The sequence below is a fragment of the Oncorhynchus mykiss genome, chromosome 25 (genome assembly GCF_013265735.2).
Source record: "Oncorhynchus mykiss isolate Arlee chromosome 25, USDA_OmykA_1.1, whole genome shotgun sequence".
NCBI classification, from domain to species: domain Eukaryota; kingdom Metazoa; phylum Chordata; class Actinopteri; order Salmoniformes; family Salmonidae; genus Oncorhynchus; species Oncorhynchus mykiss.
Genome location: NC_048589.1, coordinates 7,496,016 through 7,512,636, shown reverse-complemented (window position 1 = coordinate 7,512,636; position 16,621 = coordinate 7,496,016). Strand labels below are relative to the sequence as shown.

The following is a 16,621-nucleotide window of genomic DNA, read 5'->3' as shown; positions in this document are numbered from 1 at the left end:
GTCATTGAAAATAATATTATAGTCCCACTAAGCACAAACCTGATGTGATGGCATATTGCTGCAGAATACTGTGGTAGCCATGCTGGTTAAGTGTGCCTTGAATTTTTTATAAATCACAGAGAGTGTCATCAGCAAAGCACCCTCACACCATCCCACTTCGTCCTCCATGCTTCACGGAGGGAACCACACAAGCAGAGATCTACTCTGCGTCTCACAAAGACACGGCGGTTGGAAACAAAAATCTCAAATTTGGACTCATCAGACCAAAGGACAGATTTCCACTGGTCTAATTTCCATTGCTCATGTTTCTTGGCCCAAGCAAGTCTCTTCTTATTATTGGTGTCCTTTAGTAGTGGTTTCTTTGCAGTGATTCGACCATGAAGGCCTGATTCACACAGTCTCCTCTGAACAGTTGATGTTGAGATGAGTCTGTTACTTGAACTCTCTGAAGTGTTTATTTGAGCTGCAATCTGAGGTGCAGTTAATTGCTGATTTCTGATGCTGGTAACTCTAATGAACTTATCCTCTGCAGTAGAGATAACTCTGGGTGGCGGTCCTCATGAGAGCCAGTTTCATCATATCGCTTGATAGTTTTTGCGACTGCACTTGAAGAAACTTTAAAAGTTCTTGAAATGTTCCCTATTGACTGACCTTCATGTCTTAAAGTAATGATGTTGTTTCTCTTTGCTTATTTGAGTTGTTCATGCCATAATATGGACTTGGTCTTTTACCAAGTAGGGCTATCTTCTGTATACCAACCCTACCTTGTCACAACACAAGAAATTCCACAAATTAACTTTTTTTTCACCCCCTTTTTCGTGGTATCCAATTGTTGTCTCATCGCTACAACTCCTGTATGGGCTCGGGAGAGACAAAGGTTGAAAGTCATGCGTCCTCCCATACACAACCCAACCAAGCTGCACTGCCTCTTAACGCAGGGCACATCCAACCCGGAAGCCAGCCGCACCAATGTGTCGTAGGAAACACTGTGCACCTGGCAACCTTGGTTGGCGTGCACTGCGCCCGGCCCGCCACAGGAGTCGCTGGTGCGCGATGGGACACCCAGGAGGCCCCACAAATGAACTTTTAACAAGGCATACCTGTTAATTGAAATGCATTCCAGGTACCTTACCTTATGAAGCTGGTTGAGAAAATGCCAAGAGTGTGCAAAGCTGTCATCAAGGCAAAGGGTGGCTACTTTGAAGAATCTCAAATATATTTGGATTTGTTTACTACATGATTCCATGTGTTATTTCATAGTTTTGATATCTTCACTATTATTCTACAATGGAGAAAAGAGTAAAAATAAAGAAAAACCCTTGAAAGAGTAGGTGTATCAACTTTTGACTGGTACTATATATATATATATATATATATATATATATATATATATATATATATATATATATATATATATGTTGTCTCTCTACTCCAGCGCTTTGGATGTGAATTGATACAATGGCTACGAAGTTAAAGCTTTAATTTTAGGGTATTTTCATCCATATTGGGTGAATTGTTTAGAAATTACAGCACTTTTTGTACATAGTCATTTTAGGGGACCAAAAGTAATGGGACAAATTAACTTATGTGTACTAAAGTAGTGGTCCCATATTCCTAGCGTGCAGGTACAAACATGTTGGATGCATTTGCTGTTTGTTTTGGTTGTGTTTGAGATTATTTTGTTCCAATAGGAAATAATGCTAAATAATGTATTGTGTCATTTAGGAGTTACTTTTATTGTAAATAAGAATAGAATATGTTTTTAAAGAGTTCTACAGTAATGTGGATGCTAATTATGGATAATCCTGAATTAGTAGTGAATAATGATGAGTGAGAAAGTTACAGACAAATATCAGGCCCCCAATACATGCTAACCTCTCACCATTACAATAAAAGGGGAGGTTCGCATTTTTGGAGGGGTATGACTTTCTCACTCATCATTATTCACGATTAATTCAAATCAAATCAAATCAAATTTTATTTGTCACATACACATGGTTAGCAGATGTTAATGCGAGTGTAGCGAAATGCTTGTGCTTCTAGTTCCAACAATGCAGTAATAACAAGTAATCTAACTAACAATTCCAAAACTACTGTCTTGTACACAGTGTAAGGGGATAAAGAATATGTACATAAGGATATATGAATGAGTGATGGTACAGAGCAGCATAGGCAAGATACAGTAGATGGTATCGAGTACAGTATGTACAAATGAGATGAGTATGTAAACAAAGTGGCATAGTATAAAGTGGCTAGTGATACATGTATTACATAAGGATACAGTCGATGATATAGAGTACAGTATATACGTATGCATATGAGATGAATAATGTAGGGTAAGTAACATTTATATAAGGTAGCATTGTTTAAAGTGGCTAGTGATATATTTACATCATTTCCCATCAATTCCCATTATTAAAGTGGCTGGAGTTGAGTCAGTGTCAGTGTGTTGGCAGCAGCCACTCAGTGTTAGTGGTGGCTGTTTAACAGTCTGATGGCCTTGAGATAGAAGCTGTTTTTCAGTCTCTCGGTCCCAGCTTTGATGCACCTGTACTGACCTCGCCTTCTGGATGATAGCGGGGTGAACAGGCAGTGGCTCGGGTGGTTGATGTCCTTGATGATCTTTATGGCCTTCCTGTGACATCGGGTGGTGTAGGTGTCCTGGAGGGCAGGTAGTTTGCCCCCGGTGATGCGTTGTGCGGACCTCACTACCCTCTGGAGAGCCTTACGGTTGAGGGCGGTGCAGTTGCCATACCAGGCGGTGATACAGCCCGCCAGGATGCTCTCGATTGTGCATCTGTAGAAGTTTGTGAGTGCTTTTGGTGACAAGCCAAATTTCTTCAGCCTCCTGAGGTTGAAGAGGCGCTGCTGCGCCTTCTTCACGATGCTGTCTGTGTGAGTGGACCAATTCAGTTTGTCTGTGATGTGTATGCCGAGGAACTTAAAACTTGCTACCCTCTCCACTACTGTTCCATCAATGTGGATAGGGGGGTGTTCCCTCTGCTGTTTCCTGAAGTCCACAATCATCTCCTTAGTTTTGTTGACGTTGAGTGTGAGGTTATTTTCCTGACACCACACTCCGAGGGCCCTCACCTCCTCCCTGTAGGCCGTCTCGTCGTTGTTGGTAATCAAGCCTACTACTGTTGTGTCGTCCGCAAACTTGATGATTGAGTTGGAGGCGTGCGTGGCCACGCAGTCGTGGGTGAACAGGGAGTACAGGAGAGGGCTCAGAACGCACCCTTGTGGGGCCCCAGTGTTGAGGATCAGCGGGGAGGAGATGTTGTTGCCTACCCTCACCACCTGGGGGCGGCCCGTCAGGAAGTCCAGTACCCAGTTGCACAGGGCGGGGTCGAGACCCAGGGTCTCGAGCTTGATGACGAGCTTGGAGGGTACTATGGTGTTGAATGCCGAGCTGTAGTCGATGAACAGCATTCTCACATAGGTATTCCTCTTGTCCAGATGGGTTAGGGCAGTGTGCAGTGTGGTTGAGATTGCATCGTCTGTGGACCTATTTGGGCGGTAAGCAAATTGGAGTGGGTCTAGGGTGTCAGGTAGGGTGGAGGTGATATGGTCCTTGACTAGTCTCTCAAAGCACTTCATGATGACGGATGTGAGTGCTACGGGGCGGTAGTCGTTTAGCTCAGTTACCTTAGCTTTCTTGGGAACAGGAACAATGGTGGCCCTCTTGAAGCATGTGGGAACAGCAGACTGGTATAGGGATTGATTGAATATGTCCGTAAACACACCGGCCAGCTGGTCTGCGCATGCTCTGAGGGCGCGGCTGGGGATGCCGTCTGGGCCTGCAGCCTTGCGAGGGTTAACACGTTTAAATGTCTTACTCACCTCGGCTGCAGTGAAGGAAAGACTGCATGTTTTCGTTGCAGGCTGTGTCAGTGGCACTGTATTGTCCTCAAAGCGGGCAAAAAAGTTATTTAGTCTGCCTGGGAGCAAGACATCCTGGTCCGTGACTGGGCTGGATTTCTTCCTGTAGTCCGTGATTGACTGTAGACCCTGCCACATGCCTCTTGTGTCTGAGCCGTTGAATTGAGATTCTACTTTGTCTCTGTACTGGCGCTTAGCTTGTTTGATAGCCTTGCGGAGGGAATAGCTGCACTGTTTGTATTCGGTCATGTTACCAGACACCTTGCCCGGATTAAAAGCAGTGGTTCACGCTTTCAGTTTCACACGAATGCTGCCATCAATCCACGGTTTCTGGTTAGGGAATGTTTTAATCGTTGCTATGGGAACGACATCTTCAACGCACGTTCTAATGCACTTGCACACCGAGTTCAGGATCACCTGTAGCATCCAAATGATTCATTCTGCTAATATGTAAAATGACTTAGAATTGCATGACATTTTTATAAAAGGTTATTGTTTCTCAGACCTGTAAATACAATGACAGATTCATGCAATGCTTTTACTATAAATAAAAGGAGATCTTTCCACCCCTACTCTTGTCCACGGTGGTCTGCGAACCCACAACCAGACCTTCTGGCCGGCAGCCCTGTGCGCTATCAACATTTCTGTCTTGCCATACAATGCTTACACAATTTCTAAAACTGCATACAGTGCCTTGCGAAAGTATTCGGCCCCCTTGAACTTTGAGACCTTTTGCCACATTTCAGGCTTCAAACATAAAGATATAAAACTGTATTTTTTTGTGAAGAATCAACAACAAGTGGGACACAATCATGAAGTGGAACGACATTTATTGGATATTTCAAACTTTTTTAACAAATCAAAAACTGAAAAATTGGGCGTGCAAAATTATTCAGCCCCTTTACTTTCAGTGCAGCAAACTCTCTCCAGAAGTTCAGTGAGGATCTCTGAATGATCCAATGTTGACCTAAATGACTAATGATGATAAATACAATCCACCTGTGTGTAATCAAGTCTCCGTATAAATGCACCTGCACTGTGATAGTCTCAGAGGTCCGTTAAAAGCGCAGAGAGCATCATGAAGAACAAGGAACACACCAGGCAGATCCGAGATACTGTTGTGAAGAAGTTTAAAGCCGGATTTGGATACAAAAAGATTTCCCAAGCTTTAAACATCCCAAGGAGCACTGTGCAAGCGATAATATTGAAATGGAAGGAGTATCAGACCACTGCAAATATACCAAGACCTGACCGTCCCTCTAAACTTTCAGCTCATACAAGGAGAAGACTGATCAGAGATGCAGCCAAGAGGCCCATGATCACTCTGGATGAACTGCAGAGGTCTACAGCTGAGGTGGGAGACTCTATCCATAGGACAACAATCAGTCGTATATTGCACAAATCTGTCCTTTATGGAAGAGTGGCAAGAAGAAAGCCATTTCTTAAAGATATCCATAAAAAGTGTCGTTTAAAGTTTGCCACAAGCCACCTGGGAGACACACCAAACATGTGGAAGATGAAACCAAAATTGAACTTTTTTGCAACAATGCAAAACGTTATGTTTGGCGTAAAAGCAACACAGCTGAACACACCATCCCCACTGTCAAACATGGTGGTGGCAGCATCATGGTTTGGGCCTGCTTTTCTTCAGCAGGGACAGGGAAGATGGTTAAAATTGATGGGAAGATGGATGGAGCCAAATACAGGACCATTCTAGAAGAAAACATGATGGAGTCTGCAAAAGACCTGAGACTGGGACGGAGATTTGTCTTCCAACAAGACAATGATCCAAAACTTAAAGCAAAATCTACAATGGAATGGTTCACAAATAAACATATCCAGGTGTTAGAATGGCCAAGTCAAAGTCCAGACCTGAATCCAATCGAGAATCTGTGGAAAGAACTGAAAACTGCTGTTCACAAATGCTCTCCATCCAACCTCACTGAGCTCGAGCTGTTTTTCAAGGAGGAATGGGAAAAAATGTCAGTCTCTCGATGTGCAAAACTGATAGAGACATACCCCAAGCGACTTACAGCTGTAATCGCAGCAAAAGGTGGCGCTACAAAGTATTAACTTAAGGGGGCTGAATAATTTTGCACGCCCAATTTTTCAGTTTTTGATTTGTTAAAAAAGTTTGAAATATCCAATAAATGTTGTTCCACTTCATGATTGTGTCCCACTTGTTGTTGATTCTTCACAAAAAAATACAGTTTTATATCTTTATGTTTGAAGCCTGAAATTTGGCAAAAGTTCGCAAAGTTCAAGGGGGCCGAATACTTTCGCAAGGCACTGTATCTAAGGCTCTGGTCTGTCCAATAAATTGGGGTAAATGGTAAACATGCTCTCTGCTATCCACGTTATATTTTAATTATTATTTTGGGTATAGGGGAGGGTCACTTTTTTTAAGCGTTAGGGAGGGTTTAGGTAAAATATGTTTTGCTGAAAGGGGAGGACCATCCATTTTCATTTCAGAGATCCGATTTTCATAGCGTCAAACCTCTCAAATAAAACAAAAAAAAACTGGCTACACAGACACCCGGACTACGGAGACGCCGGTTGATGAGCGGGAGCAGCTTGGATTAAATGATTGAATAACAATTGTGTGTACATTTATTTCGCAGCACTCGCGCACGCAACCTGGGCGGTCTAGTCACGGAGTCAAGCGCTTCCTGGTGGATTCATTCGAGGAGTTTCTCTAGTTTCAAGAAACGTTATTATAATATGTACACGTTCTAGGCTATAGATACAGTATGTTTACTATTGTAGCCTAAAAAACGCTAGTTTCAAGATAATAGTGTGGAACACACACACTTGGAAAGACTACCACATTGAGAAAGGAGCCACGCACTCAGGTAAGCGCATCTTTCTTACTATTTTCAAATAAAATGTAATTGTATTATTACATATGGGAACATCACTTATTTTTACAAAGTTGCCAAGTAAATGCTATTATACAAAGATAGGATAGGTGCTAATATTGTACTATTCTGCTTGAGGTTTCAAATGTTTTGCACTGATCTTTATTACCTGTGAAAATGTTTGATCATTTATAATTATTTATTGTATAAGGATTCAAACAAATGTGCACACACATAGTTTTGATATCTTCACTATTATTCTACAATGTAGAAAATAGTAAAAATAAAGAAAAACCCTAGAGCCATGCAGAGAAACCTAAATTATTTCATACAGTATTAGAAAACATTGTACAAGCAGTTCTTAAAAGGGCAATCTGGGGTATATAATTATATATAGCCATTTCTTCTTGAATAATTTATAAATACCTCATGAGCTTAGTTTTACTTTCTTAGTTAATCTTGTTATAATCTTGTTTTATTCCATTGTTTGTCCTTGCATCCATAGCTCCTTCAATGAATTTGAGTGGTTAACATTTTTCCAGCAATACTGCTCAGCTGTTTACCAAAAAAGTAATTGTTTGAATCCCAGATTGCCCCTTTCAGCAAGACAGGCCTTTCTCTGTGCTGGTTGCTGATAATAAGCAGATTCTACTGCACACTCAAAACCGATTAGTGAAGGTGTTGTATGCAAAATGCAAAACTGGAAAAACAGGAAAATAGGGTCCTGTAGGCTCAGCCCTAATTTGTGTGCTCTCTGACACCCGGAGTTGCATGGTAAATGTTGTAAATTGATTTAAATGTTGTTCTCTCTCTTGTATCCTGGAACTAGTCCATGGAGGAAGGTTGTTTGATCAATTCTTATTTCCTAGGCTTCTGGCCTAATAAGCATCTCTTCTGTTCATGCTTTGTCTTCTAATTCTTTGGAACGTAAGCTTTATGCCTTGTATGTGAATCCATTCATTGTTCAATATTAATTAAATATCTGCCTTTGATATAGACAATTCTCAGACCAATTCTTGCTAGTCAACATCAACTCATTGCATCATGCTTGCTTGTATATTTGAATTACCTTTATGAAGTCAGATAAACATTATAATAGGCTAATTGCTTAGTCCTATTATAAGTCGCATGTGATGTATATACTATAAAATACTGTATATGCACATTATACATATAAAGTATTAATGCCCACTACAGTCTCACTATTGTTTGTGTAGAAATGCTCTAATGAAGGTTGACTGAACGAAAGCATAGCTACTATTAAAATACATTTTTATCTGACCGGAAGTGACTGGAAGTGTACAGACTGAAGTGGCAGCAAGTCTTAACCCTTAAATGATTGAACATTTTGCCATGTCTTTTTGGTCTGTTTTTCTCTATAGTCACTGCTAGTTTTGAAGCATGAGACAAAGGGCTGTGAGACAGAGGTTTGATCCTAGATACATGAACAGTGGGATGTATACGGAGGGTGCGGGGCCGATAAAGGGCCGATTAAATTGCTAGGGGAACGTTTACGGAACTCCACCCGGAGGGGCAAATCCCAAGTGGACAGCCATACCCTCTGCCCGAGGCGATAGCGGGGAGCAGGGTGGCGGTCTTCCTGGTACGGCGACAGCGACGGATGAACATCTGGGCCGATGGTATGCTGACTTCTTGCTCAGGGAAGAGCGGGGGCTGATATCGCATGGAACACTCGAAAGGCGAGAGACTAGTGGCCAAGCAGGGAAGGGTGTTGCGGTCGAATTCCACCCACATGAGTTGTTGGCTTCAGGTGGTGGGGTTGGTTGAGAAGAGGCACCTAAGCATAGTCTCCAGGTCTTGATTGGCACTCTCCGACTAGCCGTTGGACCGGGTATGAAACCTGGAGGACAAGCTGGCTTGATGACCCAATAAGGGTGCAGAACGCCTTCCAGAATCGGGACGAGAATTGACAACCACGATCAGGGACAATGTCGACAGGGAGTCCATGGATTTGGAAGACGTGCTGCACCATGAGCTGAGTCGTCTCTTTCGCTGAATGTATCTTGGGGAGAGGGATGAAATGGGCAGCTTTAGAGAACCTATCCACCACTGTCAGGATAGTGGTGTTGCCATCAGACGGAGGAAGCACAGTGACAAAATCCAGGGACATATGAGACCAGGGGCGATGAAGAACAGGGAGTGGCTGAAGGAGGCCTTCCGCAGAGTCTTATTCTGAGCCCACACGTGCATGTGGCGACGAAGGCTGAGACATCAGGAACCATAAGGGGGCCACCAGAAGCATTGTCAGAGGAAGGCCAGGGTTCAACGGGAGCTAGGATGGCAGGTGAGCTTGGAGGAATGAGCATATTCCAGGACCTGAGATAAGGCCGAATCAGGGACAAAAATCCGGTTAGCCCCCCCCCCCCCCCCCCCCCCCAGGGTCCGGCTGGGAACGTTGTGCCTTGCGGACCAGGCTCTCGATACCTCAGACAATTGTAGCTGCAAGACATGAGGCCACACTCACTTTATGGAATAAAAAATGACAATACTTCATCATTTGGTCAGATATAGTTGGATGTGTAGTGTCAGCGTTTGTTGCTGGCATGTCATGCCTAAGTTTGCTAATCTTGACAATTTAAAAAATCATTAAAGTAGTTGGACATATCAGTGGGTTTAATGAGTCATCTGATTCAATGAATGATGAAGCTGAGTTTGCCTTTTTGCCCAAAATTTAATTTAAGGTGCTCCAAAGCTTTTTACTATCATTCTTTATATGATTTATCTTAGTGTTATAGTATAGTTTCAACACCTCCACCACTGGCATTTGTCTTTTCTGTAAATGTTATAACCTTGTATTGCTACCACTGAATCATCAAAGGTATTATCTAAGTGAGTTTCAGAGATCAGAGGTCAAAATATGAATGTCATCTGTTACTAGCAATTATTTACTTCATTAACCTTGTTTCTTAGGCTACATATGATAACGTTGGCTATCTTTGAACACTTTTCTGGGATTGTTTTCATTGTTTTATTGGGAAGCTTAGCAGAATTAGACATGCTCATGCTGTTTATATTAGTGCAGGGTGAGCTGCACACATGGGACTTCCAACTATGGCACACATGCTAACACTATAACTCTGGTTCATAGGCACATGATCACTGCATACAATAGCTGTGGGATCAGCAGAGGCATTCAGCGCAGTTAGAGGGGCATAAATTAGGTTACTTACATTGTGTCTTCCAACGCCCCTGGGATAATTGCTGAAACATTATGACAACTCAGCGACACAATGGTAGGAATTTACTGAGCTGGGCTTGAGTCATTGACAAGTAATTGTCTCAATGCAGCCTTATAATGCTGTGCAAGGATCCAGGAACCCAAATTATTTGGATGGATCCCATCCTCCTTATCAAACGAGCTTTGTTTCCAGAAGGTATCAAAATTGTCAATAAATGTTACACCCACAGAGCTGAAATAGTCTCGTAGCCAGTTATGGAGGGCTAAAAGTTTGCTGAAACGTTCAATGCCACGCTCAACCCCATCAGTTCTTTAAAATCCATCTTCAGCTGTTCTGAGCTGCCCTTCATAATGTCATTGAATCCCATATGAACTATGATAGACTCAATTTCCTGATGCTGATTTTAAAATGTTTGTGAGCAGCTTACTGATATCCTGTGCTTGTGCTCCTGGATAGCACAAAGTTTTTGCCCCACGGACTGAGACATTACACACCATTGAACCGCCCAATACAACGGCCGGGGAAGGGAATGGAGAAATCTGACTATTCCTACCTCTCACACAATTCTTTGAACCTTTCACGGATCCCACGAGAAGCAGGATAGTGTATGCCCGCTGCTTCCCCCGATAGGTCCAGACCTCCCACAGAAGGCAGTGCCCGTCAGATCCAGAGAGAGGGAAAGGAGCCGAACTCGACAGCGAAGCCACTGCTGGAGTCAGCGTATTTGGAGTCAGCACCGCCATCGCAGACACAGGCAGTCCCAGCGACGAAGGCGCAGTTAGATCAGGCACCAGTGCAGCAACGCTATTCCTTATGTCAATCTGCTCCGAACCTCTCACAATCACTGCCGTCCGCTTAGCAGCATGCTGCTTCCTTTGGTTTCCACGACTTGTGACATGGGGACCAGAAGCTGTTTGGAACAACCTTCTTTGCTGTTCTCTGTCTACTTCATTACAAGATGGAGTAGGAGAAGCAGATGGAGACAACGTCCTTGGCAGGCAAGTTCTAGGTAGCACAGGTCATTCGGATAGGGACAAATGACAGGGCTGGAAAACATCCATCAGGCCCGAGCGGCGTCCAGCCATAGGAGTTGAGAACGAGAAAGTTCCAATTTGCATTTTCCCCGTAAATTAGCGCAGAATTGAGATTTGCTGGCCAATCGTAGGCACCTCATTCCTGTAATCCTCTGCAAGCAAACAATTGCTTCATTTGAACTCTGGATTGTCAATACAGTGGAGTCGACCATGTGTGAATGTTGCAGTTGTATGTTTACAAGGCCTATGCCAAACATTAGGAATGTCTTCCTAATATTGACCCCCCCCCCCCCCCCCCCCCCCACACACACACACACACACACACACTGATTGAAGTGGATTTAACAAGTGACATCATTAAGGGATCATAGCATTCACCTGGTCAATCTATTTCATGGAAAGAGCAAGTATTCTTAATGTTTTGTACACTGTATATATTTAGTGTATAATATATATTTACTTATCAGATCGGACTTGCCGTAACATAAGTTTCCTAGATTTATTTTCCTACAGGGCTGTTATCTCTTTAATTTCAAGTTTAAGAAAGAAGAAAGACAAGTCTTAACGTGAAATATTAACACATTTACACTCAATTTCTTTGTACTTCCTTTCCTTGGAAAAGGGTTTGGGATTTACTGGAACCAGGACATATCCATCCTTAAGGATTTAAGTGACGTAGTTCCTCCGGATTGTGGGAATCCCATTGAACTGACCAGGGTAAGTACAGTTCAACCTTTCCTCTTGCGCTCACTTCCCATTCCTAAGTGAATGTCACTAGGGTGGCCAAACAGTTATGCCACATTAGGCAAAGCACCAGTCCAGATATCATGTCATTACATACAATATCCTAACACTTTTTATATACACTTTATTATTTTTCTAATACGTGAGTTGTTAAGCCACTAAGTAGGGCTTATGAAGCCTTTATAGCCACAATTTTTGTAAATATAAAGTAGGACCCCTCTTGTTATTGCCTGTTATACTGATGACAGAGCAGGAAGACATTAGTCTAGATTTGACTGGAAATATGCTCATCATTCACTCATCATCACAAACAGAGAGCACAGTGTCGAAAGTCCACTAAAGTGAATATTGCAGTGAGTCTTGAAATATGACTTCTAATAGGAAGTATTTTTCTCACAGAGGGAGTTGCTTGCTTTAGCAAAACCAACAGTGGAGTCGACCATGGGGGATAAAGAGGACTTAGTAGTGACCACGGCTGTGAACTTTGTCGGGAACGGAAACTTCCTGGACTCTGCTTTCCGCTACACCCTCTTCCCAGTGTTCTACGGTGTTGTGTTCATCCTTGGGCTGATATCCAATAGTTACGTGCTGTTCGTGCTGTGGCGCCTGCGCGATGCCAAGGCCTTGAACGAGATCTGCATCTACATGGCCAACCTGACTGTGGCCGACCTCCTCTTCGTGTCTGCCCTCCCCTTCTGGATTGGCTACTACCATCATGGTGGCGTCTGGCTCTACGGCGAATTCCTGTGCCGTGTCACTGGCGTGTTCTTCTTCATCAACACCTACTGCTCCATCCTCTTCCTTGCTGCCATCAGTATCAACCGCTACTGGGCCATCACGCGTCCGCTGGATGCCGCCTCGTCCGACCATTGGTGCCGTGGGGTGGCCGTCACAGCGGTCATCTGGGGGGTCACTCTGTCCATGTCTGTGCCATACCTCGTGAAGACGGGCATTCAGAAGGACAAGAGCAACGTGTCGCGATGCTTCGAGGGCTACCACCATGAGACGGATGGCGAGAAGCGGCTGGTGGCCGCAACCCACCTTATCATTGTGGGGTGCTTCGTCTTGGTCTTCTTCCTCGTCGTAGTGTGTAATCTGCTCATCGCCCGGGCGTTACTAGCCCAGTCCCTTACCCAGGCTCGGGGCTCCAGTTCCTCCAAACCCCGGGGGGTGAAGGGCCGGGCCCTGCAGATGCTGTGCGCTGTGGTGGGGGTGTTCGTGGTGTGCTTCCTCCCCCACCACATGGTCCAGGGCCCCTGGACCCTGGCTGTGCTGGAGATCAAGGAGGGCTGGGGCAGCACGGAATGGAGCCAGAAGACCAAGCAATGGTTGAACGACACCCACCAGGTCACCCTGATGCTGATGGGGCTCAACTGCCTCTTCGATCCCGTGGTGTACTGCTTCGCCACCAGGAGGTTCCACATGTATATCAAGGACCATCTGAAAAAGGTGGGGAGGGGCAGAGCCTGCTCGGAAACAGCCATCACACACATCTCTATAGTGGAATGCAAGAATGTGAGCCAGCGGCTCCATAGCGAACAGCAGCAGCTCAATAATTAAAGTCCTTCACTGTAACGGAAAATTGTAATTTATATGGTAAATTTGGGTATTATCAATAGTAAAGTACTCCAAACATTTTACTTCAGCATAGTGTAAATTGTTGTGGGCGGGGAAACAATTGCTTTATTTTGAATGGTACTGAATGGTACTGAATGGTACTTGAATTCCACCCCACAGAATCCAGTACTGTACCTTGTCTTCGGGGGCCAAAACATTTTGACCACTTGTGAGTGCATGTTATTGTTGTTTCTGGCTTATTAACATATTTTGAGCCGTGCCTTTTAAGAGGCTATATTTGTTGCACCCATGAGTGAAAATGCTGTACCAATTTAACTCCTATGTTAAAGGAGACAGATTGTACAGGGGACAGATTTTAGTGGCAGCAAGTCTTAAACTTTAAATGGTTAAAGGAGACAGATTGTACAGGGGACAGATTTTAGTGGCAGCAAGTCTTAAACTTTAAATGGTTGAGCATTTTGCCATGTCCTTTTGGTCTGTACCCCTGTAGTCGCTGTCAGTTTGGAAGATTTTGTTAAGGCCTCTACAGTTGCAAGTAATATAAAACACCAATTATGCATTAATATGCTGTGGGATGTTTACAACCAGATGCATCTGGTTTTCAAGGGAAAGGGAAAGAGAGCCTGTGACGCCTACACGACTTCCGCTTTTGAACATTAACAAGGCAACACTCCATCTTAACTCCTCCTCCACATTTATTGTTGAACAGTGCAGAAGAGAACCTCCCCAACCATTTTTTTTCTTCTCGTCAGCTACGATAGGTTACCTAGCAGCCAACCTGCTTGCACCAATCCCTTGTAATTACAGTAAAATACTGTGAAATACAAACCGGTCCCCTCAAAGAATTTCATTCATCCATTCATCCATGTGCCGACCTTACAGTGAAGTGCTTACTTACAAGCCCTTAACTAACAATGCAGTTAAGAAAAATAAGGGTTTAGAAAGTATTTACTAAAATAAACTGAAGTAAAAAATAAAAAGAAGAAAATATAAAAATATTTAAAGAACAAAAATAAAATAACAGTAGCGCGGCTATATACAGGGGGTACCGATACAGAATCGATGTGCGGGGGCACCGGTTAGTTGAGGTAATATGTACATGAAGATAGAGGTAAAGTGACTATGCATAAATAATAAACAGAGAGTAGCAGCGGCTTAAAAATGGGGGGGGGGGGGGGGGGGGGGGGGGCAAATGCAAATAGTCCGGGTAGCCATTAGCCAGATTAGCTGTTAAATTTCACCACCTCTTTCTTCCTGTTGTTTTTCTCTTTGAGCGTAAACAGAGTATAAAAGCAGAAGTTTCATAGGGAACTGGAGCTTCTATAAATGATAAATTCACCCTGTATACAATTCCCTCTGGAAGGAGATTAAGGGCTCTATTCAGAAATCCTCATTATTTCGTTGAATGATTTAACATTTGAGCGTCATTATTTCCATATAGCCTATACTTTCTCGTTCTGAACTTCTAACGTGAGTAGGACCGGTCTGGCTTTGTGACAATGATCAAGACCAGCTGCTCACCGATATGACAGCCCCAATGCAGTTACACCTCAGACACCGCCAAAACATCAGCTATGTGGGTGTCGGCTATTGCCGGTTAATGCTGATCTGATTGAATCTAGGCCTAAGGGTCCCACTGTTCAGCAAGAGTAGGAGCAGGGCACGTTTCATTCAGCCATCAGGCTGCTGAACAGTGGGACGGGTGGACAGTAGGCCCCAGAGACTTTTGAATATGTGAAAATCTAAATGTGTGACTTGTGTACTAGCTTTCCAGTTTTTCCTACGGCATGTAATATATTGTGTTGTGTTTGTGTATTTGTATGCTGACATCACAAAATGAATTTACATGTAAATGGACAAAGTATATCGTATCATATCGTATTTGTTTTGCAATTTTGTACGACAAATTTTGCAAAACAAATACTGGGAGCCAAGAAGTACTTTTAAAAATGTGATGCATTGCTATTATTGTTATTGCTATTATTATTATAAAGAATGATGAAGTAACAAGCTTTAAGGTCATTTTATGAGGCTGGTAACCATCCTAGATGTCAATTCAACATCTCTTCCATGTTGGGTCAGCGTAATTTCAATGAAATGACGTGGAAACAATGTTGATTCAACCTGTGTATGCCCAGTGGGATGTGATGAACTTGATGACTTCTCAGCTGTCAGCTGCTGAAGTATAAACAGAGACGGTTTATGAAGTAAGTTGACCACTGGTATAAATGTTGCACTTACTGTAACTCTTTGTATGTGATGCAATTGGAACATATTGTGTAACGCTGTACTGCATTCTCAAATAAAACATATCTAACAGATATATTGTTATTGAAATACCTGTTTTTTTTTTGTTTCACAAATTAAAAGCTACCATTAAAAGATTATGGGAAACAAACAGAAATGTACAATTTTCAATTTCCATTTTCCCATTCATAAACATGGCTCAATAATACTGACAACACAGAATGCTACAGGAAACTTGAAAATGTTATTTACATTTTCCAGGTGTAGCACAGAAAACAAATGAGGGCTTGGCCAATTTGACTTTTCTTGAATAGATCTAACAAAGACTTATATCCAAAACATTCAAATTCACTTCCCTATGAGAGGGACGGAAGCAATACTGCAATGCATTCCAGCAAGAGTTGTTCACAATCTAGTCTGGTTGCAGCAAGAACTAGACCTTGTTTCAAATATATCAAGAAATTATGTTATTATGCCTAGCAATCAACAAATGTACATTGTTTAGAACACACGTTTACAAGTCTCGTCACAAATGACAGCTCCAATAAGCCCCTATGGTGAACGACGTGAATGAGAAGCTTGTAGAATCATGAATCTTAACATTTTTCAGTTCATCATTCTCCGGTCCTACCTGCCCTCTATGGTGAATGAGAGGCTTGGAGAATCATGACTCTTGAGTTTTCAGTTCACTGTTCTCTGGTAGGGGGTCCTGCGTGCTCTGGGCATTACTGACTCAAGTGAATGAAATTAGTCTAAAGGTTTGTTATTTTGACTGAACGAGTCAAAGTTCAGTCAGTAAAAAGAGCTGAACTTCCCATCATTACCTTAAACAGGACAAATTAAGAGACAGAAACCAGTTGCTTTGTTTTGACTGCAGAAGAGAGGTGAGAGGTCAGTGTTACATCACTTCCTGGTGACAATCCAGCCAAAGCGTTCTTCTGGCTTCTTAGATATTTTTCTGTTATTAAATGTGCAAAAGTTTGGGTGTTACTAGCACGGCCCCCTAGCCAGGCTCGGGGCTCCAGTTCCTCCAAACCCAGGGGGGTGAAGGGCCGGGCCCTGCAGATGCTGTGTGCTG

The 16,621-nt window shown here is 43.1% G+C and overlaps 1 protein-coding gene across 1 annotated transcript; it reads left to right on the top strand.

The window, feature by feature from the left end:
* The first annotated feature begins 6,291 nt into the window (after positions 1–6,291).
* On the top strand, positions 6,292–14,266 carry ptafr (platelet-activating factor receptor). Its single transcript, XM_021584417.2, has 3 exons — positions 6,292–6,734; positions 11,597–11,691; positions 12,118–14,266. Exon 3 carries the CDS (start codon positions 12,160–12,162, stop codon positions 13,276–13,278), a length of 1,119 nt encoding a protein of 372 aa, XP_021440092.2. The 5' UTR covers positions 6,292–6,734; positions 11,597–11,691; positions 12,118–12,159; the 3' UTR covers positions 13,279–14,266.
* Positions 14,267–16,621: the final 2,355 nt, after the last annotated feature.

Coding starts and splice junctions, on each gene's coding strand:
- ptafr (XM_021584417.2), top strand. CDS start 12,160: ATGGGGGATAAAGAGGACTTAGTAGTGACCACGGCTGTGAACTTTGTC.